General features: G+C 42.1%; 2 protein-coding genes across 2 annotated transcripts; one reads left to right on the top strand and one right to left on the bottom strand.

Annotated features, from left to right (window-relative positions):
* Window positions 1-277: 277 nt before the first annotated feature.
* Window positions 278-6,634, bottom strand: GAR1 (GAR1 ribonucleoprotein; the record flags this gene model as incomplete). Its single annotated transcript, XM_084263261.1, has 6 exons — window positions 278-291; window positions 2,375-2,485; window positions 4,429-4,564; window positions 4,968-5,027; window positions 6,238-6,392; window positions 6,475-6,634. 6 exons carry the CDS (start codon window positions 6,632-6,634, stop codon window positions 278-280), a joined length of 636 nt encoding a protein of 211 aa, XP_084119387.1.
* A 1,580-nt stretch (window positions 6,635-8,214) lies between these two features.
* Window positions 8,215-23,575, top strand: CFI (complement factor I). Its single transcript, XM_084263067.1, has 12 exons — window positions 8,215-8,310; window positions 9,781-10,099; window positions 11,404-11,548; window positions 12,854-13,032; window positions 14,017-14,127; window positions 15,706-15,822; window positions 16,992-17,030; window positions 17,517-17,620; window positions 18,223-18,338; window positions 19,877-20,151; window positions 21,245-21,346; window positions 23,116-23,575. Exons 1-12 carry the CDS (start codon window positions 8,251-8,253, stop codon window positions 23,331-23,333), a joined length of 1,785 nt encoding a protein of 594 aa, XP_084119193.1. The 5' UTR covers window positions 8,215-8,250; the 3' UTR covers window positions 23,334-23,575.
* Window positions 23,576-24,520: the final 945 nt, after the last annotated feature.

The raw sequence follows: 24,520 nt of genomic DNA, 5'->3' as shown, positions 1-24,520 counted from the left end.
ACAGATAAAGTTCTTTAACCCCTACACACAAACACACACACACACAAAGTCATTGCTTTGGCCTTGCAATGGCTTCAGGCTGACTCATTGCTCCATCTGCTGTGAGATCCAAAGCATGCGCTTTGTGTCCTGGGCTGCAAGATGGGAGGTACTTCACGCACTTGAAACATCGGCTGTCACATCACAGAACTGACACCACAGTCCTCTGCTATCCTGGAAGAACTATGTCCCTTGCATGAAGTGAGAAAAAGCATGAATTTGGAAGGACTGTGTTGTCTTAATCTTTTAAAGCTGGAAGAATAAGGAAAGATCTTAATCAGCTACACACAACTAGCTACTGAAGCATCAGAGAAGTACGCAATTGCAGAAGGCGTAACTCCAGCACCACTGCACGCTGGCATTGTTCCAACTGCAGTGTGGCATGCCAGTGACACTACCACTTGCACAGGACTTTGTCTAGATGCAGGGCAGTTCTGCAACGCCTCAAGTTGAGAGCCCTAAGCCACTTTAGGCCTAGAAATACACAGCACCTCAGTCTAAACATTTGCAGAGGTCTGGATTTAACTGACCTCGCTGAAGTTCAAGTCCACAGCAACACCAGGAAAATAATCAGTATCCCTCAATTCTTGATTGTGCTGTGACTGAACAATAGACTCAGTTTCTTCTCACAACAGCAAATCTAGAAGAAATTCCAATGTTTTGGGGTTTATTTTTTTAAACTGAAGAACATTTTAATTTATTATACTGTGCAGCATCTCTTCAGACTTAATTAAGTTCTTGAACATTTGTTTTGCTACCTTGTTTCTAGTTTTGTTGCGCAGATTATTCAAATCAGCAGTCAGGTTCGTTAAAAAGGCTGGTAACTGTCCAATCCTGATGCCAACACATCACCCACTTCTTTTTGTCAAGGAGTCGGCTAATATAACTGATTTGCCTGTAACTGTGTTCATTAATTAAAAAGTTTAACAGTACAATCAATTCTGAAATGTACTTCTTTCCACACTGACCAAGATGTTCAAACTACTTTCATGCAGATTAGTCTACAGATCCTCAACCATGCCTGGTATGAAAATGAAATCCAAGGAGATTCTACTTTCATGCTCTCATTTCCAAAGTTAAAGAGTAGAGCTGTATTTTGTTCTCCTCCGTCCTTAAGAAGAGTTACTCACTTTTCAACAATCTTCATAATGAATCCAAGTAGAGGGAAAAAAAAAAAAACCCACGACTCATGCAGATATTTTTTGTGCCTTTTTTAAGCGATACGTAAGGGAAAGACCTGCGTGCAGAGGAGCTGCATGATGGGCTACCTAATCTTAGCCCTAGGCAAGCTCAGAGCACCAGGCAACTTCAGCGCCTGGGCATCAAAAAAACCTCATGAGAAGCAGACTAAAGGGGAAGTGGGGAGTAGTTAAAAACCCTCAGCAATTCTAATTAACCTTTCTTATTAATTAGGCAGCAGCTTCTAAGAAGCACATGTTTTAATGCCTTTGGCTTTCATTGGGATTTATACAGAGAAATCGACAAGACACCCTTTGCTATCTTCCTTTCCTTTTATACATTATGTATAAAAAATTGTATCAACATACAATTTTGAAGTTCAGTTTGTAGAAACCAGTTCACAAAGGTTGTTTAAACAGCACATCCACTTCAGAGCGACCCAGAAAATTCAATATAAAAAGCAGATGAGAACTAGGCATCAGTCACACACAAGTAACAGGTTCCAACTGAGGAATGTGCATGCAGTAAGGTTTTCTGAAAATAACATTTCAATTGATCGTTCACTCCAAACTTCCAACATGAAGTCAAGCACTGACTACAACACTTGTCTGAAAAACAGTTTAAGAAAAACATGGAATCCTTGCTTAGTTAAAAAAGTTCAAGTAAATTCTGAGCAACCTTCAGTTCTTCACCTGGGGCTATGCTCTCCTTGTGTGTTGATCAACAGTCTTTTAGTATAAAAATAATTATCATTTATCAAGTTCTTTATAAAAAGAATTTTTTGGGGTCTTTGTTCTTCACTTCTGCAGATGATGCAGTAAAAGAACAGGGAGGTACTCGTTGATCCATTTTTAATGTCCTCTTCCTATTTTAAAAGGGAAGAAAAATACAACAAAATTTACTTCTTAGATGAATTAAAAGCAAATTAATTATATACATAGCACTAGGTGAGTTGACAGAATAAAATAATTTATCATCATTGTGTATTCTCATAGATGAAAGCAAAAATCTAGCACAGTCATAAGCATCAAAAAACCACAGAATACTGTCCTTTGATTTAAGCAAACTACTGTGATTACAATATTCTGTCTAATATTTAAAGGATTTAGAAACCAAGAGCCATTCTTATTACTGAAGCGTAAAACAGTACACTTACCCCGAAAGCCTCCTCCTCCACCACCTCTTCCTCCTCTGAATCCTCCTCCTCCTCTTCCTCCTCTGAATCCTCCTCCTCCTCTTCCTCCACCTCTTCCTCCTCCAAATCCTCCTAAACATAGGAAATAAATTACATTTTGAGGAGTGTAAGATAAGAATATACATTCTTTGCTACACATAACAACTTAATTCTAGGGACCATTTGCAACATCTTAGGTATTATTTAATATCTGATGTACAATGTCCAAAACATTAAAGACACTTAAGAGAACTCCACAATAAACTTCTTTCATAGAGCAAAATATTAAATACAATGATTAATAATTATTAATTACTTAGACCTCAACAGAACATTAAAAATAGCGTGACAAAAAACTCTGAAATGCTTGTGCCTTGCTGCCAAGGGTGAGGCTAACGAGAGAAGGTAAGAAACCGTGATGCAAGAAAAAAAACACTTCAGGTTTAATTGAGGAGTACATTGCAGATGTTCTTCAAAAAGAAAAGAGTGAGATCTATGAGGCCATTCACCCCTCTCTCAAACACTGAGTTTTAAGTGTTTTATCTAAACTGGGTTTTTAAAGCATACTGAAATGACAGCTTTCACTGACAGCTCTGAGTGTGTATTATCTACAACCTTTTACAATGTGTTTTCTTACCAGTCATGCTTTCTGTCGTTGCTGTAAGTCAGCGTGCCCTCCTCCTGATGTTTTGGAGCTATTATTTAGCTAGCTACATGTTTTGGGTTTGTGTAGCAAATTTGGTGGGGGTGGGAGGGTTTGACAGGGACTGCAGGGGTGGCCTCCAGCTACCAGCGGGATCAAGTACAGACCCACTGCTGACCAAGGCCAAGCCAATCAGCGACAGTCACAGTGCCTCAGGGATAATGGAGTTAAAAAGGAGAAAAAAACCCAACCAACCAGCAAACAGCAGCTTTTTGCCACCAGAAAAGGGAGTGAGAACATGTAAGAAACTGCAGACACCAAGACCAGTGAAGAATGCGGGGGAGGAGGCCTTGCTCCAAGCACTGGAGCAGAGATTCCCCTGCAGCTGCTGTTGTCCCCCTGCAGCCCACTGAAGATGATGGGGAGTAGAGACCCCATGGTGGATCAGGTGGAGACACATGAAGGAGGCTGTGACCCAGTGGGGAACCTGTGCTGGAGCAAGCTCCTGGCAGGACCTGAAGCCTGTGGAGAGTGGGGCCTACGCTGTAGCAGGTTTGCTGTTGGAACTTGTAACCCTGTGGCGGACCAGACTGGAGCAGTCTGGTCCTGAAGGTCTGCACCCCATGGAGGCCTTGCTGGGGCAGCTTGTGAAGAACTGACACTCCCATGGGAAGGGACTCACACTGGAGAGGTTTGTGGAGGACTGTCTGCTGTGAATGGGACCCTGCTCCAGCATGTGTGAGGAGTCCTCCCTCTGAGAAGGAAGGACCAGCAGAGACAACATGTGATGAACTGACCACAACCCCCATTCCCCATCCCCCTGTACTGCCCAGGGCAAGGAGGTAGAGAAACCATGAACAAAGTTGAGCCTGGAAAGAAGAGAGGCAGATGAAGGTGTTTTAAGATTTGGTTTTATTTCTCATTATCCTACTCTGCTTTCATTGGGTAATAACTTAGATGTGTTTTATTCCACGTTTAGCCTCTTTTCCCTACGATGTTGATTGCTGAATAATCTCTCCTAGTCTTTATCTTACCGGTAAGCCTCTCATTATGTATCTCCTGAGAAGGGGGGTGATGGAGCCGCTTTGGTGGGCACCTGGCCTCCAGCCAGGGTCACAACACCACACTAGGAAAGCCTAGGTTTCCCCACTGGAAAGATACCACTCTCTTCTATTGAGTCATCGACCAGAAATAGGCGTAACATTTTTCTTTGCAAAAGCTGATAGTCAACTACTCAACTGCAGCTTTAAAAAAAATAAAACAAAGAAAACCCCACAAAAACAACCACATGCCCCCAAAAACAAAACAAACAAAATGAAGCCCTCCAAAAAAAACCCCCACACCTCACACCAAAACCCCCAATATTATGTAATTTCCATTCTTGGGATCTTACCTCTACCACCACCTCTTCCTCCTCCACGTCCACCTCCACGTCCTCCTCTACCACCTCCCCTGGGAGCACCTTTTTCTCCAGGTGGCCTTGGCAAAAATCTCTGAAGAGGTAGCAGCTTTGCTGGATCAATGTAAAACTGTGGGAAGAGAGTTGATTAGGCTCTGCCAAGGCTAAAGAGCACCTTAATATCTCACTTTACAAAAACAACCAATTTGGTCTCAGGCCTTTATGTCAAATTGTCTTCTGCAAATAGGCAAATAAACAAAGCATTCAAGAAATAATCAGCAGTGTTACAAAGTTATTAAAATATAGAGGATATTTGCAGGACTTGGACTTGTTACATCTTTTTTTTGTGAAGCAGGGAGAAGGAAGAAAGTGGCAGATACAAAAATAGAAGGGTAGAGAAAATTAATACTTATGCTTCCAAAGGACAACTAGCTTTTAAAGTTAATAAAAACTTTTTAAACTTTTATTATCTGACAACATATAGTAGATTCACCTGACAACAGAGAAGAATTCTGTTATTTAGATTGGCTTACCTTTTGCATTTTTTTAAAGGAAGAGGCTTTCATGTTCTCAGAGAGTTTCACTGAAAAATACTGTTAAGTTTCTTTAAGGAACATAGCAGGAATAAACCATCTGAAATAGTGGGTTTCATTAGTTTATGAAAGCACATTCAGACATTTTCGACATTAGTATCTTATCAATGAAGCTAAACATCTTCACCACAACTGAAAAAGTACAATTAAAAGACCAGAAGAAACTATTTTCAATTTTTCTCAGAGTTTTTTCATAGTTACAAATACAGTATTTTGTGGTAAAATATTTTTTTCTTTCCATGTATTATGGCACATGGAAGAACATACCAATGGAGACAAATTTGTACAGCAAGTGTACACCCTGTTAGCCCCAGGGTGACACCAAGGAATGTCTGGTACAATTCAGATGCTGCAAGGGCTCTGCTACAGCTGCTGCTGCTGGGTGGTACAACTGCCTGGCTGTGGACAGGCAAGAGCCAGCAGGGACCGACGGGCCAACCACATGCCCAGCCTCATCCTAGGTGAAGTGGCAGATATTCTGTGTAAGCCCACAGGCTGTCTGGTACAAATCCTCTGGCTCTCCAGTGCACAAGGACTTTAATATCCAGTTCCTAAGATCCAAAAGAGCTGCCTGGCAACTCTGCTCAATTAAAACTCAAGTTTAAACAGGGAAGCAAGAAGCAGCAAAATCCTGTAACATATTTTCTTTGTATGTTACTGTAGAAAGAAAACAAGTTTCTAAAATTCAAATAGTTCTGATACAAAAAAAAACCCAGATCTGCAAGTTAACATTTTCAACCTGCATTTTTACTTCAGGTTCAATGTGGGAAAGGAAAATACATGCAGCTAGTTACTGATGCTCAATCAACCAACACAGGCTAAGTCTTACTGCCATGTTACAGGGCTACTTCCCCTCAGTTTTCCTGCTTGTGTCATGGATTCTGTCAATATAGCAGTGACAACAGAATGGACCAAGTAGCTAGAAAAAGTAACATCTCAATCCACCATGAATCCTGCTACTGACTGCAAACATCTGCCTAACATAAGGTATTCTGTCATATTGAAAAAGCTTTAAGGTAAGGCACTTAATGTGAACCAGGCACTTACTGACACCAACAATTGCAACTAGTGACTGTTCATGTGTAATTGGTAGCCAAGCCTCAAACTATTTTAAAGTCCTAGAGAAATTACATTTAATAATTAATCAGCCATTAAAAAAAAGCAATCAAAAAAAACCCAAACTGCACATCACATGGTTTTTGAAGGATACAAAATCTCTCAGCTGTCCAAAGATTTCATCCACTTTGCCAATCTGCTCCTTATTATCCAAGTACACTGGGGCGTTAAAATAAGGCACCTTGTTCTCTTCTGTCTTACATTTACAAACGAGGTCATCTTCACAGGGATGCATGAACTCTCCCAATACTGAAATAAAAGAATAAACAAGCTAAAAAACTGGACCAGTCAATTCCAAACAAAATAAATACAATCTCTTCATGTAACTTACAAACTACCCTTTCTGGGGGTCCTTGGTCATATCCGCCTCTGTTGAAGCCCCCTCGTCCGCCTCCCCGTCCAAAGCCACCGCGTCCACCACGATTATAGCCACCTCTGTCACCGCCACCTCCTCCACGATTGAAGCCACCTCCTCTTCCACGGAAAGACATTCTCTGCTACCGCCTAAACTGTGGGAGAAAAATCAGCTGCTTCAGGTGGAGAAGCTGTTTCACGCTGGACTCGCTGCGCAGATTAAGCCTCCCGGCAGCCTTGTTGTTACGCACCAGTGGGCTGTGCCGCGCGGGACCCGCCACACCCGGTGTCACCCACCGCCCCGCCCACCCCTGAAACGCGACCGGCAGCGACGGCACGATGTGCACACGCATACAGGAGGGTCGAACGTGACCCTCTCCGGCCCCAGCCCCGCGAAGGAGCGGCACGACGCTCTCGGCGGCCAACCGCGGCGCCTGTCCCACACACCTCCGAGGGCCCCGGCGAAGGCCGCCCTCCCTCGCGCCCCCGGACGCCCGCCCGCCTGACCGCAGCGCGGCGCGGCCCTTTCCCGGCGCTGCCGCCGGCCCCCGGGCTCCGGGGCGGGAGGGGCGGCAGCGGCAGCCCCGCCGCAGCCCGCCGAGGGGTCCCCAACGGCCGCTAAGGGCCCTGCCCCCGCGCGCGGCGTACCTCCACGTGCGCACCGTCCCCGCCGCCGGCACCACGCGCGCCCGTCGCCAGCGCGTACAGCCACCCAGAAACCGCCCACGCGGCCGGAAAGGAGGCTGCTTGCCGTAAATGACACGGCACCTCCGACCGGCACTGTCGCAAAAGGGGCCCAAAGCCAAACATCCTGTCGGGGCGCCTCGGCATCCCAAGCGCAGGGCGGCGGGGCTGGCGCCGGGATCGCCACCTGCGTCGCCACCTGCGTCGCTCGCCAGTGTGGCTTCCCCGTGTGAGAACTGCGGGTTTCCAGGGCAGCCGTGGCGCTCAGAGCCGCCTCGCAGCGGGACGGAGTCCCCCGCACGGAGGGCGTCCGAGCCGGCGGCATCCCCGGTCCCGCCTCAGAGCCCGCAGCGTGGGCCCCGGTGGCCCCGGGCCCGCTGCTTGCCAAGGCTTCGTTCTGCCCGGCCGCATCCGCGGCCTCCTCCCGATGGACGGGCGCCTGCAGCCGCCGCGCCCGGAGCCTTGGGCTCGGTGGGCCGAGGAGAACGAGGGGCTGGTTGGGTCCCGCTGTCCTTGCGAAACGGTGCCTGGAAACCGACTTTCGGGAGGGTCCTTCGAGCGTTTGTCAAACACTTGAAAGCTCGCTACGCGAGTCGTGCAATACGAGCTTGTAATCCAGCTGAGCACGTAACAGGCATTACGTGGGTGTAAGGGCTGCTTTGCCTCTCTCTTCATATATATGAAAACAAGTCTTTTATATAAACCCACAGTAATCTGGCAAAGATGAATACTTGCAAGCAGGAGAACCAACATCATGATTTGATCAGGCTCCTCAGGCAAAAGAAAGGAAACGTGTATCCTTAATAAATCTTTCCTTTTAATCGTTTACTTGAAGGGCTTTAGTTTTGTTATCTCATCTAGCACTTATGGTGAAACCAGTTAAAATGAGGCAGAATCCTTCTGGAGAGATCAGATATACCAGTTAACAGCTGAAGCTCCTGTACTTTATTTCTAAAGACAGTTTAAAGTATTTTACTAATGGTTAAAAATTAAACACAAACCTAACAACTGACATTCAAAAGATTGCCAGCCAGTGGAATTTGTCTACAAAGTGAAATAAAATTTCACCATGCAAGTGATCCCAGTTTTCTTGGTTTTCTTGTCTCTCTCTTGTCTTTGTGGATCAGAGGTAAGAATTTATTTTATTGCGGTAGCAATAATTTACTAAAAAAAACCCCAAAACTAACCAACCCAATTCAACAGCTAAAAATAATTTTATTTCTATAAAAGCAAAAACCAGATTAATATTTTAAGCTTCCTTTCACAGTATTTGTGTTCCATCCATTTGTTTTAGCCCAGCTTGAATGTTTGAAGTTTGCTGTTTCTCCTTCATGTATTGATTCTTTCCGGGGTTTATGCTAACAGGCTTCTGGGGAAGATACTAATCTCAGTCCTATCCTAAACCAAATTTGCAAGCATGGTTGACCACAGAAAGGTGCTGCCCCTTTTCTGAGAAATGAGATTACAGTCTTCTAGTGGCAGCACGGCATGTCTTACTGCCTTAGGGTTTGCTGCAGAATGGCTTCTGGCAGACATGTCCCAGAAAGCCCACCTGAGCTGAGCCTTCAGGACTCCCCAAGGCTTTTAGAGAAGCTTAGATAAAAATCAGCACCCTCTGCTCCTGTTCAGGAGAAATGCCTAGTACAGTATGGGAGCCCTGCCAAGCCGGATCTGGCTCACACTTTGGATTCCGCTTACCTGAGAACAGCAGGGACATTTAGTAAGATTACAGAACAGTTAAAAAGGGGTTTGTTGGATTAAATTCTGCCCCAACAACATCCCCACTGACTTCACTCTGGGCAGGATTTCTTCGAGAGAACTTTAAACTTCAGCTCTATTGATTCACTCTACGCAGTCAAAGCTGGTAACTCACATTTGAGGATGTTTTTATGCAAGGTCCACCCGGATCTACTTTTCCTGTTTCAGTGTTCTTCCAACCCATGGATGGTAGAACGCAAAAGCACTCCCCCAGCAATGGAGTCACCAGAGCGCTGCGCAGCCGCTGGTGCAGAGGCAGTCGGACAGAGGGTCAGGATCTGTACTCACAGTCCAGTGGTGACCAGCACCCACACTGCAGATCCCCTGCTGTGCAAGGTGCAGGAAAAGAGCCGACAAGGAAGGGCAGTTAATTTTCAGACTTCTTTGAGACACTTGTTACTTCAGCAGTCACAGAATGAAACAAATCCATTTTAGATTATTTGCTTCTGAGTAGTTCATAAGTATTTACAGGTGATATTTAAAGCCAAGACCAACCAAGCCAATAAAAAGAAAGTTGCTTTTTTTTTTTTTAATTTTATTTTTCTGGTGCTTAAGTCCCCTTATGTTTCAGTTTGCTCACAATCCCATCAGTGTGGTGTTTTGCAAACCACTTAACAACTGTTTATAATCTACTGTGCAGAGTAAGAGTATAAAGTTTGTGGGAGACCAGTAACGTGGTGGTGAAAGACGAAGAAATAAACACCTGAATATAGCACCTCTGTGCTCATAAGATAGGAAAAGGCTTACAAATGAACACAGTTAAGGTCAGTAAAGGGATCTGCAGAACTCTTGGTGCAGTTCCTAGTCCTCCCCCCCTTTTTTATTATTTTGTGCCTTGCAGAATGCAGCACCTAGGGCTGACGAAAAAGAGTTTCAGCAGGTTGAGCCTACCCAGCCGGCCAAGCAAGACAGGTACCTCATAGAAGAATGCTTAAGCAACCAATACACACACAAGTCCTGTAAGAAAGTTTTTTGTCACCCATGGGAACGATGCGTGGAGGGAAAATGCCTTTGCAAACTTCCCTACCAGTGCCCAAAGAATGGCTCTTCAGTTTGCTCTACCAATGGAAAGCACTTCCTTACTTACTGTCACCTAAAGAGCTACGAGTGTCAACGTCCTGAAGCAAAGTTTCTGCACAAGGGAAAATGCAAGCCTGAAGGTATTAACACCTCCTTTTCCAGAATGTACCAGTCAGTGATTTGTGGCCAAGGGGATGTTTACTATTTATAGTTCAGAAAGTCTCTTTCCTTGCGCTAGTAAAAATGTGACAGAAAATGGGAAGTCATTGAAAATGGGCAGTATCTGTTGATTTTCATAAAGTGATTGACAGGGCCGGGTCACCCTGCTGCTGGTAGGGTGCTGAAATCACCTGGTAGAAGGGGAAGAGAGACAGGAAAAAGCTCCACAGTTTCCAAGCAGGGTGTTGGCTATGGTGGGAGGCACAGCAGGAGTGGGCCTGCTGAGAACATGAGCAGTGAGAGCAGTGTCTTTTGGAGAGGAACAGACCTCACATGAACAAAAGTCCAAGGAATGGAGTCAAGCTGCTGAGATCTGTGTGGGAAGCGCGTGGGGTAAAGGTAAGCTGTGTTCACCTCAATCATCTTCACACTGTGGATTTCATCAACAGCCCTGCAAACTAGTGATGGTTTGCACACTTGACAACCAGCTGTCTGTTCTCACCTGCTTTTTAAGCTGTGCAAGCTGCTGTCAGCTCACCTCAGCTCTGAGTGCAGGGAGAACGGGCTCCTGCCAATGAGGCAGGTTGCTGTCCCTACCCAGCCTCCAGCCCCATCTCCACCTCCACCCAAAGCAGCAGCAGCAGCCAGCCAGGCCCAAGGCTCTCCTTGCCCAGTGCCTATCCCAGTACCATCACTCCCTCTCCCTCAGAAACAGCAGCTCAGCCCATCACCCCCAGGGTGGCAAGATTCAATTCTGCCTATTCCACTGAAAAGGAGAGGAGAACCTCTGTGTGTTCCTGATGTGCTCTCTATACACCTTCACTGAACTAAGATGAGGACCTTGGCTCCACTGTAAACAACATAAGTTTAGCTACACAGGTAATGGAAGCAGGATCTAACCATTTCACTTGAGGTGTTCTGGTAGGTTATCAAATGTCCTCTAATGAAGGTCATTATGCTAAGATGCAACCTTTCCTTGGTAGATCTCCAGCTACTCCTACATGCTAGGAACCACCACCCTCAATTTGTCCTGAAACTGGTGTATTTTGAAAAAGTGGCAGGCTCAACGCCCCAAAGTCAATCCTCAGAAAAGTCAGGAATAATAACTGAAGCTTCTGAATCCCAATCTACTGTTCTTTCCATACAGACTTTGGCAATTAATACAAAAGTAGTCCTGATTTGGTTCTGTGCTGTCTGCCCACTAGATACATCTATATAATATGGTTTTTACTCATGGATTTTTTAATGTCTCTTCTTTTTTTTTTTCTTCTTTCTTTTTTTAAAGAAACATTTTCAGTCTCCCTGGGCCATGGAGATTCAAGTTTGCTACAAGTAAAACCAATGAATCAAGGAAACTATATTTTTGTATGTGGTAGTGAGTGGACTATGCACGAAGCAAATGTGGCTTGCAGGAACCTTGGCTTTGCATCGTAAGTCTGGGGAAGTTGTCTCTGGATATCTGCAAGGGATCTGAAAAAGTAGTGATGTGCTCCTCAGTGTCAGTCACAGTCAGCCAACACTTAAGGCAGAAAAACTCATGAACAATGTATTTGCTACAATATTCTGATAACGCTTCTTAAACTGACACCTGAGAGAGAAAGCCAAGACATAGATTTCTCTGTTCAATTACAGATTACAACTAGAAAAACTGTAGTTGTTTTGCTTTTAAAATAAAGCTGATGACAGATGCAGAGGTTTTCACTTGGTGCTGTGTGAGGGCAAGTGCATAGATGGACCATCCCCAAGTAGTCTGAGCAATCACCTGTATGCAGAGAAAAGTTCCTTACACTAGCTGACAGCAGGGTACATTTGCCATTTGCACCAGCCAGGCTCACATGAACCAGAACACGTTCTCTGTCCCCAGTGCATTGCTTGCTTTGGCCCCAGGGATGGCTGAAGCCGTGCACAGCTTGTTCTTTTTCCTGCCACTGCATTGATGACCTGAGTTGCACATTCAGCTCCTCATCAAGAGTCAACTCTATATCCTGCACTTAATAGTTTTACACCTACACGACTAATTTAACTTAGTCAGGTAGGGCTGCCTCCCCAAGCCTACCCGAAGACTAACAATGCTATTACAGTGTCCTAAAATTGTCCCTTCTAGGTGAGGAGCAAGTATTTCCTAGCCCTGATCAGTATCTGCTTAGATAGCAGAGAAGGGTCTGTCCTGAGACAGAGCATTCAGCCCCACAGTCCCACTGCAAGCCTCTCTACTGACTTACTTACATGTTCTGCATGTCTTTAAGGTGGTGGACACATACACTGTTAGGAGGATACTGCTTAGGTAAAACCAAAGGAGATAAAATTATTAATTCCAGACTTGCAGTCACCTGAACTTCCTAACTATGCATTAGTTTTGATGATATCCCATGCAGGATGTTTTCCAAATTATGGCTCACCTGTGTGTTCACAGGGACAGAGAGCTGAGCTGATAAATTCTGCCACACGAGGAGACTTTTCTATTCATCATCATGATACACAGTGACTATCATAGAGCTACATGTGGATTTAGTGACAGGTCTATGCAGTAACCTGCTAAAATTAGCATTTTGTTTTACTTTTTCTTCCAGAGTAAACATCTTCCTAGACGATTTCATGGGAAGTCTGCTCTTTTTCTTAGCCCTGACCAAAGTTCTTTAACACCGAGGAAAATCATATACATTATAAACAATAAAAGCAGTAGTTAATTCAATGTGAAACAATGTAATTTGTTAGTATTATTTCTATCTTCACAGAGGTGCTGAATATTACCAAGTCAATTCCGACATCACAGGATCTGCTTCAAATTCATTGCACTGTCTGCAAATAACTTGCCGGGGCCTGGAGACAAGTCTTGCTGAATGTCACATAGAGATGAAATCAAGAGATAGTAATGAGGGATTTGTTAGCCTCCAGTGCCATGAAAATCCCAGAGGTTAGTAGGTTTGGGGGTTTTTTTAGTTTTATATCTATGTGGGATTATTACATTTTATTCTAAATAATTAGGACCTAGTTTGCTGAACTCACGGCCACAGCAAACCTCCACTGAAACCTTTCCATATTTTTTCACAATTCTTTTGCAGACTTTAAGACAATTAAGACAGTCTTAAGTGTTTGAGTTTGGAAAAATCACTGTTTGTCCTAAAGTATTTTTACAGATATTTCCCGAAAGTAAATATATTTCACCCATGGTCTGTTTGTTCCCCCATCCCTTCCAAGCGTACCAGGGTATACTGTATCCCACAAACCTTGTCTTTCCCAGGTTAACTGGTGAGGAGACAGGTGAAAAGCCCCTACTCACTGGTTTGTCTATAAGGAAGGTCAATCAGGACACTACTAGCACTGTTGCCAGACAAGCATGACTGTAGCAGAAGTGCTCGTGTCTTCTGGGGAGTTTCTCACTGACAATAAGGGGAATGAAGTCCTTGTTTTGAGTTCTAACAGCTTTCTATTCTCTGTAGAGGGCTTTTCTTGGCGCTGACAAGCATCAGCCTGAGATGCTTCTGGTGAGGAGGGCTATGAATCATCTCACATTTTTCTTATGTCACAGAAGCAGGCATTTACAGACTCTTGACAACTTCTTCTAGAGTGGAATATCCATCACCTTAATCACTTGCATCACATTCAGTGGGTCTGAACCAACTGTTTCTGGTTCAGCCCTTGTCTAGAAGAAATTACTTTCCCTTTCACCAGGCTACTGAAAGTTGGAGGAGGAAAATAAGTGGTCACATTGAAAGCTTGATGAGGCGGTGATTAAAACAAGAAAAGAAGATTCCTATTTACATTACTGGGCCCCAGAATACTTACTGTTAATAGGCCAAACTGCTGAGAGAATAAACTCTGCAGCAAAATGTTTTTGTGGGCAGTTGTGAACCTATAGACATTTCCACACTAACCCCCTTTTCACTGTGCCACACAGCTTGTTCAGATGGTGAGTTTCCCTGTGTCAACGGGAAGTGCATTTCTCTGAATAAAACCTGTGATGGAATCAATGACTGTGGAGACCTAAGTGATGAACTGTGCTGCAGAGGTAATAATTTCCTTCCTCAACTGTTTCTAAATAATTTCAGCAGAAAACCACCCCCAAAGATTTTTTCCAGTAATGTAACAGCTGCCATCTCTTTTCCAGAAAGTCACTACATGAAAGCGATCGAACTATAGTTTGAGGATATGCAAGTGCAAAAAAGTAGGCATAGTATGATTTTTTGAAGCAGGCAAGTAATTTCTGAGAATCTGGAATTCTTCAGAGATTGAGGAAATACAACAGGACCATTTATGAGGCTGTTAAATATTGATACCAAAAAAATGAGCCATTTTAGAATGAAAATGTATTTTTAGTTGGGAAAAATGGATAGTAATTAAACACAGGCACTTTTCCAATGAACTATCTGTGAACCAAAGTAAGATCTCTCTTGAATCTATTGCTAATGCCAGATTATCCATAAACTGTCTGGAAACAGTTCCTGTCACATTGCTTGTTCATAAGCAGTTGTTCTTTCAGCATCTCCCATTCAACCTGTAGCAGTTTCGATTAGAAACAAGGAATGGATCTGGCATGACCCAAATGCAGGGGAAGAATTTCAGAAATTGGGTCTCAGGTGCCAATGGTAATGTGGGTTATATATATATCACAGAACCATCCCTAAATAACCTTCATTTTGTAGTTTTACAATTGTCAGTATATTTAATCTGGTAATTGTGGAAAAACAGTCACAGGCACTCCTGAAAAAAATTATATACTTATGGCTTCATATATTTAGGGCACATTTCTTCAGATTCCACTTGACCTTGACCAAAATAGTGCTGTTTCAGCTGTCTGGGCTAAAACCAATGCTTTCAGGGGTCAAAAGAAGTACTGAAACTCAGTTCAGTCACCTTTGGATCATACTGGGATATCTTGTTTTCTATTGAAGACATAGATCCTTAAATAGTAGACATAAGATTATAAAGTCACTCAAAAAACCCCAACATAAATTCAAGTCCTGCTTTGCTTTTGATATTAAGTGATCACAAGAATTAAAAGGAAGGGGTTTCTCAGGTTTATAATAACACTTCATATTATAAGAATTTTATAATTATATAATCAAGAATTTTAGAAGAACTAAGTTTTTAAATCCAGTATCTTCAAAGCAGGACTCTTGATTCCTAACCCTGTGTTTAGCTCATTTAACCAAAAGGCAGCTCAGACTCGGATTTCAGGGTGGGAAATTCACCTATGCATCATAAATTCCTCATCTGAGGTGATCCATAATGCTGGCAAGACTGGAAATTCTTTGGCTGAGGTTGAGTGTGAGCCTGAGGTGTGGATGAAACTGGTAAGGAGTGATACCAAGTGTGTAAGTACAGTACTGAACTAGTAACACAGTAATACATTTTCTTATGTCCTAAAGCTTCAAGACTGTAAAACGAGGAGGGACAATTTCATTTTATACTTCATTAATTTCATTTTACACTTACAGAGCCTGCTTTTTTCATCTATTTGTGAACAGCCAAGTCCCCATAACATGAGTACTATATTGTGTTTATATTTCAAAAAGCTCTCTAACTATGTGAGGTTGCTGAATCACATGATCCTGTGATTTACATTTGTAATTCTCCTGTGTTTCAGAGTGCAGAGACAACAGTTTCCACTGTCGGTCAAATATCTGTATCCCAAACAAGAACGTCTGTAACAAAGAAATGGACTGCCTCACAGGAGAGGATGAAACTCAAGTTCTCTGTGCAGGTTTCCTTCTGAAAGATGTTTTTGTTTCTTTCCTTTCATTCTGCTTAATTATAACTAAAGACTACCCGATGCATATTATTAAATTCTTCAACAGATTAGCAAACTCGAAATGCAGGCATCAATTAGTTTTCCCAATGTGATGTTATGCATAGTAGGAAGAAAAGGTTACATAGTTTTCCTTCCTTTCCTTCTAGAAAAGAATAGCAAGAAAACATGAAAAGACATGATGTTTTAGGAGGCTTAAGGCAGATTATGTCTTTTGCTTGCATGTCCATCTATAAAACTGGTATCCCCTATTTGTGAAGAAAGCATAGACATGGTGGGCAGGAATATTTTCCTCACAGATGAGGAATTCAACTAGTTGGTCCATGTAATAATTCTTCTGTGTTGTTGAAAAGATTTTGTTTTGAAATTAGAATGTTTTTCCTTGCTCTGATAAGAGACAAAGTCTAAAGCCAAAAAGTAAATACTGTTGGTAAGTGGTAAAAGGTAATTGGTAAAGGTAAACTGAACTCTAAATGTAAACATTACTGTCAGTAACATGAGAACAGACCCAATGTGCAACCTCCATTTAGGAGCTGAACTCAATGGGCATTTTGTTTGAATAAAAGCTGACAAACCAGATTGAGGAAGCATTTAATTTACCTCTCATGTTGAGTGCACTACCTTATCCTGTCAAAGAAGGCACACAGTACACAACAGCATCATCTAAACTCTGTGTGTGTAAGTAATAAATCCTGTTACTTAATGCTCCTTTGGGCTTTAGAAAGTTCCAGAAAGTTGATGGGGCAGGGAGAGGAACTTCTGTTGTTTCCTGGTGGAGAAGAATGAGCTATCACTTTAGAGATCAAAAACCTAAAAAAGGCCATTTCTCAGAGTTCCTTTGCAGAAGGGCTCCCTAAGCATGGGAAGCAGAGTAGGTGTCATGTATTTACAAATGAGCATCTTCTGGACAGAGGTCATCTGTAGGATGAGGCAGCCAAAGAGTGTCTAGTAGGCAAGGAAAAAAGCAGGCACCAAGGTGAGAGAGTATTGCTGTCCAGCTGAAATGCTGTGCCTTTATGCATCTCAAATGTGTACCATGATTTTGGCACAAAAACACAGATTTGAGTAATAGAACAAACTGAAATATTTGCTGATGTTTTTAGTATTTTGTTATTCTGCTACAGGCAAATATAAAGGTGCTGAAAATAACAGTATGGATGAAGGTAAGTGTAACTAACAACTGCATATCATCATGTTAGTGGCTTTCTAGCTACCAGCCAGCTGGCCAGATCCACAATACTCAGAAATTTGGACTTTGTAATTTAGTAATATATACTCTGGGGCTTACTGTTTGTCTCGCTTTCCACTAATTTCAGGAATGCCATAATAATTCATCCTGGCTGAGGAGACACATCTGCATGTTTGGGCAAGTGGTGGAGGAAAACTCTCATAAGATCTAGGGGAATTGCTTTAAAATTATTTGCCAGAATGTAAGTGGCAGTGGAAAATGAAAAGAAGTAATGTGATGCTAAGACACAAGCAAATTTCAAAGCAAAACCAGGTGGTAAAATTTTAGCTTTTTGCTTTCCTGCTACTTTAGCTACTGGCATATTCACAGAACTCAAACTTTAAAGATAAAGATAAGCCTGTCTCCAAATAGAGAGAATGGATACCTGAATTCTGAGTCATTTTTTTCCCTTTTGTTAAAGAAAGAAAATTGATAAAGACATTTCTTCCCCAAATACACTGTGGTCACACAAATCACACGTTAACTCGTCGGAAAAGAATCATAGGAGGAGAGACTGCAAGAAAGGTAAAAAACCTCAAACCTTATCAGATATAAATTCACTCAGCATCAACTAAAATGGACATGATTGTCCTTCTGTTAAAGTGTATGGAAATAACAAAATTAGCTACCACGCTAATTTCATGTTTTGCAGCAGTAGTGGCACTGCACTGAAAGAACATAAAAAGCACAATTTATAAAGTAAAATAGGGAGTTGCAAAATGGAGCATTACAGTACAAGTACACATTGAAAATGAATCAGCAAAATACTTAATACTACAGCCAGAAATAACAACTCTGACCAAATGGAAAGTAAATTTTGCTATACTTGAGCATACCAGGTCAGATTCTACATCTGTTTCTCTGGCTACAAGGGGTTTCATGACAGAAAGCTGGAGGAAGGGAAGCAAAGTCAAAAGGCTGAACAAAATTCCTGCATTTTAGAATATATATCCCTTATATCAGATTGAGCCAAACTCAATTTCTGGATAGCGGATTTTTTTTTTATTTACAATCAGATATAGTCAAGGAGATGAGGTGACACCAAGAAGCATGTTTCCTTTTATGTGCTAAAATAGTATGCATAGTATTATGACTTCACATTATTTGGGTCTTTATTGTTTGAATAGGGTGAATTCCCTTGGCAAGTGGCAATTAAAGAAACTGGCACTGAAGGTGCAACAGTGTACTGTGGAGGGGTTTATATTGGTGGCTGTTGGATTCTGACTGCAGCACACTGTGTCAGGTAAAAACAACAAACTGGAAAATTATTTTCCTCTTGAATATTACTGCCCTTCTTAGCTACCTGCATGCTAATTCCTTTTTGCCGATTGAATAAAACAATTTAAAACACAGACTCACATGTTAACTATGTGGAAGACTCACAGAAGGTAGAATATTTTTGGCAGCAAATAGAAAGATGAAAAAGTAATGATGATTTTGAAGACTCAGGCAGGACAGGTTCACTGTAGTCACTTTGCCTGAAAGGTGCGTAGATACAAGAGATCTCTCTTCTGCCTCTCTGCCTTGGTTATATATTCCCCAGAACAAGCAAGAGCAGACAGGGAAGATTTGCCAGTCCCAGCATCCCATCCACATCTGCTCACTCTTCTTTCACTTGAAATCAGAGAGGCAAAACCACTTGCTTTTTGTCACACCATTAAACACAGGCTGGCCTTTAATATTTTTTTCTGTATTAGCTGCAGTACTCAGCAACAAGTGTCATCTGCCTTGCCTTTGCTACACTTGGATAAGTGTATGGATACCAAGTCCAGTAAGAAACTATATATAATTCCAGAGAAACTTGAGCATAGAATCACAGAATTGTTTTGGTTGGAAAAGACCTTCAAGTCCAATCATTAAACTAGCACTGCCAAGTCCACCACTAAACCATGTCCCTAAGCGACATGGCTTTTAAATACCTCCAGGGGTGGCAACTCAACCACTTTCCTGGACAGCCTGTTCCAGCTATTGACAACCCTATCAATAAAGAAATTCTTCCTAATATCCAACCTAAACCTCCCCCGGCACAACTCGAGCCCATTTCCTCTTGTGCTATTGCTTGTTACTTGGGAGAAGAGACTGATACCCACCTGGCTGCAACCTCCTTGCAGGCAGTTGTAGAGAGCCATAAGATCTCCCCTCAGCTTCTCCAGGCTAAACAACCCCAGCTCCCTCAGCTGCTCCTCATCAGACTTGTACTCCAGACACTTCCCCACCTTCATTGCCCTTCTCTGGACACACTCCAGAACCTCGACGTCTGTCTTGTAGTGAGGGGCCCAAAACTGAACCCAGCACTTGAGGTGTGACCTCACCAGTGCCCAGAACAGGGGGACCATCACGTCCCCAGTCCTGCTGGATACACGATTCCTGATATAGGCCAGGGTGCTGTTGGCCTTCTTGGCCACCTGGGCACACTGGTGACTCATGTCCAGCCCGCTGTCAACTAACACCCCGAGGTCCTTTTCTGCCAGACAGCTTTGCAGCCACTCTTCCCCAGGTCTGTAGTGTTGCTTGGGGTTGTTGTGACCTGCGTGCAGGACCCAGCACTGAGCCTTGTTAAACCTCATACAATTGACTTGGCCCATCCATCCAGCCTGTCCAGATCCCTCTGCAGAGCCTTCCTACATTCAAGCAGATCATTACTCCTGCCCAACTTGGTGTCATCTTCAAACTTACTGAGGGTGGACTCTAGTCGATAAAATGCTAATGTTTACAAGTAGTTGGATGTACAGTGCTTGTGTTCAGTACCTAAACATATTTTATTTCACTGTTTTTTTCCAGGGCAAATCGAGTTCATCTGTACCGTGTCTGGATTGGACTGTTGGATACAATAATGTATGATGAAGAGACAGATACTTTCAGATTAAAACAAGTGATAATCCATGAAAAATACAATGCATCATCTTACGAAAATGACATTGCTCTGCTGGAGCTGAAAAGTTTTGAGAAAGGAGAATGCTCCCTGAAATACAGCACACCTGCCTGTATCCCCTGGTCGGAGTATATGTTCAAGGCTGGTGACAAATGCAAGGTTTCTGGATGGGGACTAGAGAAAGGTATTTGCTGTATTGCTTGCTACAAGGATATATTATCTGTTTTCTAATTGTGGTGAGCTTTCATTTGGAAAAGGCTGAATCACAGCTGTGCACAAAGCGCTTGGGAGAGGCTGAGTACAGAAAGCATTCACCCATCATTGTTGTTTATCTTTTCTGTACTGCTTCCTCTGCTGTTTCAACCACGTAGTAAATTCATCTGGAGGACACCCCTGGTTGAAAACTGCTTTGACAATAAGAACTGTTCCCTTGCCAATCTGAGAGGTAATTGTATTTCCTGTGGAGGCCTGGGAACAGTATTTAGCAAGTGTGGGTTAGTATCTCACAGTGCCCATAGTCATATAGCCTGTCCTCTACCCCTGCCCAAGAGCTGCAGCCAACTGTTTCGAAACTCAGCACATTTTGTCTCAGCCATGTTTGAGTTTAGCCCAGAGAAGGTTGCATGGAGACTGATAAGCCAAATGTAATCAATGCTTTCAGAGTTTTGGGAAGCATTTTTTTGTATCCCAGTGATTACAGCCTAGCATTGGAGCTACCACATACATGAGGCTTCTCCTGTTCATACTCTGTAGCAGCCCATAAAGCAATTGCCAACTGGGAATCACTAGAAAACAGAGAACAATCTAGCAAACAGACAGAACAAAACAACATCTCCTTAGCCTTGTGAACACACAGTTCACCCATATCTTCAGTATCTGGTCCACTCATCCCAAAAAGACAGAGTAGAATTGGAAAAAAAGGTAACAAGGATGATCAGAGCCGTATCTCCATTTCATAGAAAACAATATACCAACTTCCCAGTTTCCCAAACCTTGATGTAGAAAACATGGACAATAAAGGGGGAAGATGAGGAAAGGGCCAGGGTAAAAATGCCACAAGGTACTGCCATTAAACCACTCTGGGTTTTTTTTAAATACATAGCCAATTTACTGCAATTCATATGAGTGTTAGTTGTACTGTAAGGTATGTGGTTTATAATATTGAAGACCATATTCTATAGATAAGCAAATATATCATTTTCAATTTATGATATTAAAAGTGTCTAATATGTACTTGCCATTTTTAATTTAGAAAAGTCTATTCTGTTCTTTTCTAGGTTATACCAAACAATATGTCCTCAAGTGGGGCAATGTGAATTTATTTCAGAATTGTTCTGAATTGTACCCAGGACGATTTTTTAAACAAATGACATGTGCAGGCAAGCATCAATTTTCTTACTATAATTTCTCTACCATCAAACCAACTGTTTATAAGGTCAGATATGCTGTCAGGAAATCTTTTAGGATTCAGAAGACAATAAACCAATTGCCATAGTAACACCATTAGCAAAATGCTAGCCACTGGAGCCTAGATACGCCCAGCATTGTGTATCTTCTAAAGAGAGTTAAGATGACAGTATGCCAAGTTTCTGTGATTATGTGGGCAGATTTTGACATGCAATTTGAGTTATATTTTCTAAATAAACAAGCCCTTTGGAGCCCACTGAACATCCTACTGTTATAAATGATATTTAATTCTGATTCAGCAACATGCTTACAGACAAATGCCTGCCTTAGAGCACATTAGTAGTCCTGTTGACTAGAATGTGACTACTCATCTGCTTAGACATTTGCTACTATCACAGTGCACTCCAGGAAAATTACAATTAACTTTTCAAACTAAGGTTATTCTGGCCAGAAAACTTGTTGTCACTCCTAGTACTAAACTGAATACAGGTTTTTTTGTTTCTCAAATAAAAAATGTATTGCCAAATACAGAACTGAAAGAGCAATGAGTATTCAACTTACAGGGCAGATACATAGTTTCAGCAGCACTTTAATCAAGAAAGGAAGAAACTACTTAATGAGAAAAAAATAACCCCACAACCCAGCTATAAAAGCCAAATAATTTGTGATAAATTCAGCATGACATCTCTAAGACCATGGGTTTTTCTAGTATCCATGGGAGTTAGTTATGCAAATAAATATTAATTAAACTCTAGCAAAGGCAATAACATCTTGTTTTATAGGATTAGTAATTCCAACTCTGAAAAATTCACAAAAGTCTTAGTAAAGCAAAGATTTGAGAAATAGGTTACATTGTTAAAAACTTGGAGACTCGTGCTTAGTATGGGTTCCTTTGTACTAAGTTAGTCAACCAAAAAACTGAATTAAGGATGTAGAAATTAATGAACTTTTATTAAGTACGCAGGACAAAGTAGCAATGTTTCTGTTGATACCATATCACATTCTTCATTCTTAATTCATTTTTTCAGAAGCATTAGTATTGCTGAATTGGGAACAAGTAGTTATGTGAGCGCTGAAACTTAGGAAGACAACTGGGTCCTACACACTTGTGCTTCAGGGCCGCTATCTCGTGTTGCAAGAGGTCCGTGCTGTGGCCAAGGCCCTGCACTGAGAGCACTTAGAGCTTCTCTCCCTCCCATCCCAGCATTTACACACTCTCCTTCTCATACCTGTTTGCGTATTTTCATAAAGTGGGTAGAGAAAATAACTGGGAGGCCTCTGTCTCTCTGTACAGCCCTGTACAAGCGAAACTGGCCAACGAAGTGTTGGGGAGAGGGAAACCAAAGGCAGACACACAGGCATATTACTAGAGCTTAGTTTCCATAGGAAACAGTCTAAAATCTTTGAATTTTTTTATTTCTGCTTTTGTTCACTTTCTGTGAGCTGCTTCTAATGATGTAACAGGAAATATGGCTGAGTTCCTCTGTATTGCACAGAGTAAGACTCACAGCACTCACATCAAAGCAAATAAGAATTTGGGCCAGTCACAAATGCAGAGAGGCTCTGCACTTAAAAACAAATGAGAAGGAATAGATCAAAGAGGTCAGGAACCTCCTTTGCTGGTGACAGTGGGCAAACGTGTCAGGAAGTGACACTGACCTGAAAAACCTCCTGAGTTCTGTTTCATGTGCTGGCTTGTATGTGAACTTATTTTTGCTTTTCACTTCCTCTTTTGCTTCAGGTACTTACGATGGCTCCATAGACAGTTGCAAAGGTGATTCAGGAGGACCCTTGGTCTGTTTTGATGCAGAAAACGTGGCGTATGTCTGGGGTGTTGTGAGTTGGGGTGAGAACTGCGGGGAAGCCGGTCACCCTGGCGTGTATACAAAAGTCGCCAGCTATTATGATTGGATTAGCCATCATGTGACAAGGAATCTCATTTCACGGTTTAATATCTGAAACTCAGAAAATTAAATACTGCCTTCTTATCACCACCCATGCAGAAATGAACACTAGCTGTTCCTTACAATCAGCAGCCATGTAACTCAGCAACAATTAGTACAAATCTTTAAAGAATGTATTTTGAAATATGTTAACCCTCTATAAATACCATAATTTTACAGAAGCCTGTAGGAAGAGAATTTTAGACACATGCATCTGCAGCTAAAGTCTATAAATAAAAGCAAGAAAAATAAAATATCTTCTTGTTGTTACTTTGGGTTTTCTCCACATTTCACCTGGGATTTAATTTGTGGTGGATTATTTATTTGAAAGCAGCGGCTGGGAAAAATGACTGCTCTGGCCACATGTGAATTTCACAGAAAGGACAGCAACCAGAGTACTTTAAAGAACTTTCATCATCTCAAGGTTGAGGTCACTAGAAACCCTCAGGATGGTGCCTTGGTTTAGCAGGTGATTCCTTACACTTACTGTGAAAGCAGACTTCAGACCGTCTATTAACTGATGGATTGATTATGCTCATGAAATTTATTGTGATGCAACAATTACACAAATAACAACTCTGCTTTGTCATAGTTCTTTCAGCTACAGACTCAGACAATTTTTATCTGGTTAATATACATCATCTAGATTGGGGCAATTTTTATTGGTCTAAGTTTTATTAATTTAATCGCAGCTGGTCACAAACAACAAAGGAATTTTAAAACTTGACTCTTTAGCTTAAATTAAAAAAGCATTTTTACTATCTTAAGTTCTCTGTGTATGTATGTATTTCTGTTATCCAACAAATTCTTAACATCAAGTAGGGGTTTTGCCGTGTGTGTATATATATGTATACACACATAAAATTAATATAACAATATAAATATATATATAATAAAAAGTCTGTATATAATACATACAGGCTTCATTCTATAAAACCAAGTTACAGATCTAAAGCTAAAAAATTAATACCCTCAGCCACAACACCCTCCCTGCCGCAAGTTCTCAAGTTAACACAACTTCCTCCTTCCTACACCACAGAAAGTAATTCCAAGAACAGCCAGGGCCTGATCCCGCAATGCGCAGTCAGGGGGAGCTTTGCCACTGCCTTAACTGACCCAGACCTGGACCAACACAAGGGACCATCACTTCAGCAGAGGATCCTTCTGCTTTCACCAGTCCTGAGAAAGTTTCACCAGCATGAT

Source organism: Gallinula chloropus (genome assembly GCF_964237585.1).
Source record: "Gallinula chloropus genome assembly, chromosome: 4".
Lineage (NCBI taxonomy): Eukaryota > Metazoa > Chordata > Aves > Gruiformes > Rallidae > Gallinula > Gallinula chloropus.
This window is presented reverse-complemented; position numbering and strand designations above follow the sequence as displayed.

Bases quoted from the DNA above. Each gene is read 5' to 3' on its own strand.
- CFI (XM_084263067.1), top strand. From the start codon at position 8,251: ATGCAAGTGATCCCAGTTTTCTTGGTTTTCTTGTCTCTCTCTTGTCTT. The intron at 11,549-12,853 runs GTAAGTCTGGGG...CTATCTTCACAG, and splicing joins AGGAACCTTGGCTTTGCATC to AGGTGCTGAATATTACCAAG. The intron at 17,621-18,222 runs GTAAAAAACCTC...TTGTTTGAATAG, and splicing joins GAGGAGAGACTGCAAGAAAG to GGTGAATTCCCTTGGCAAGT.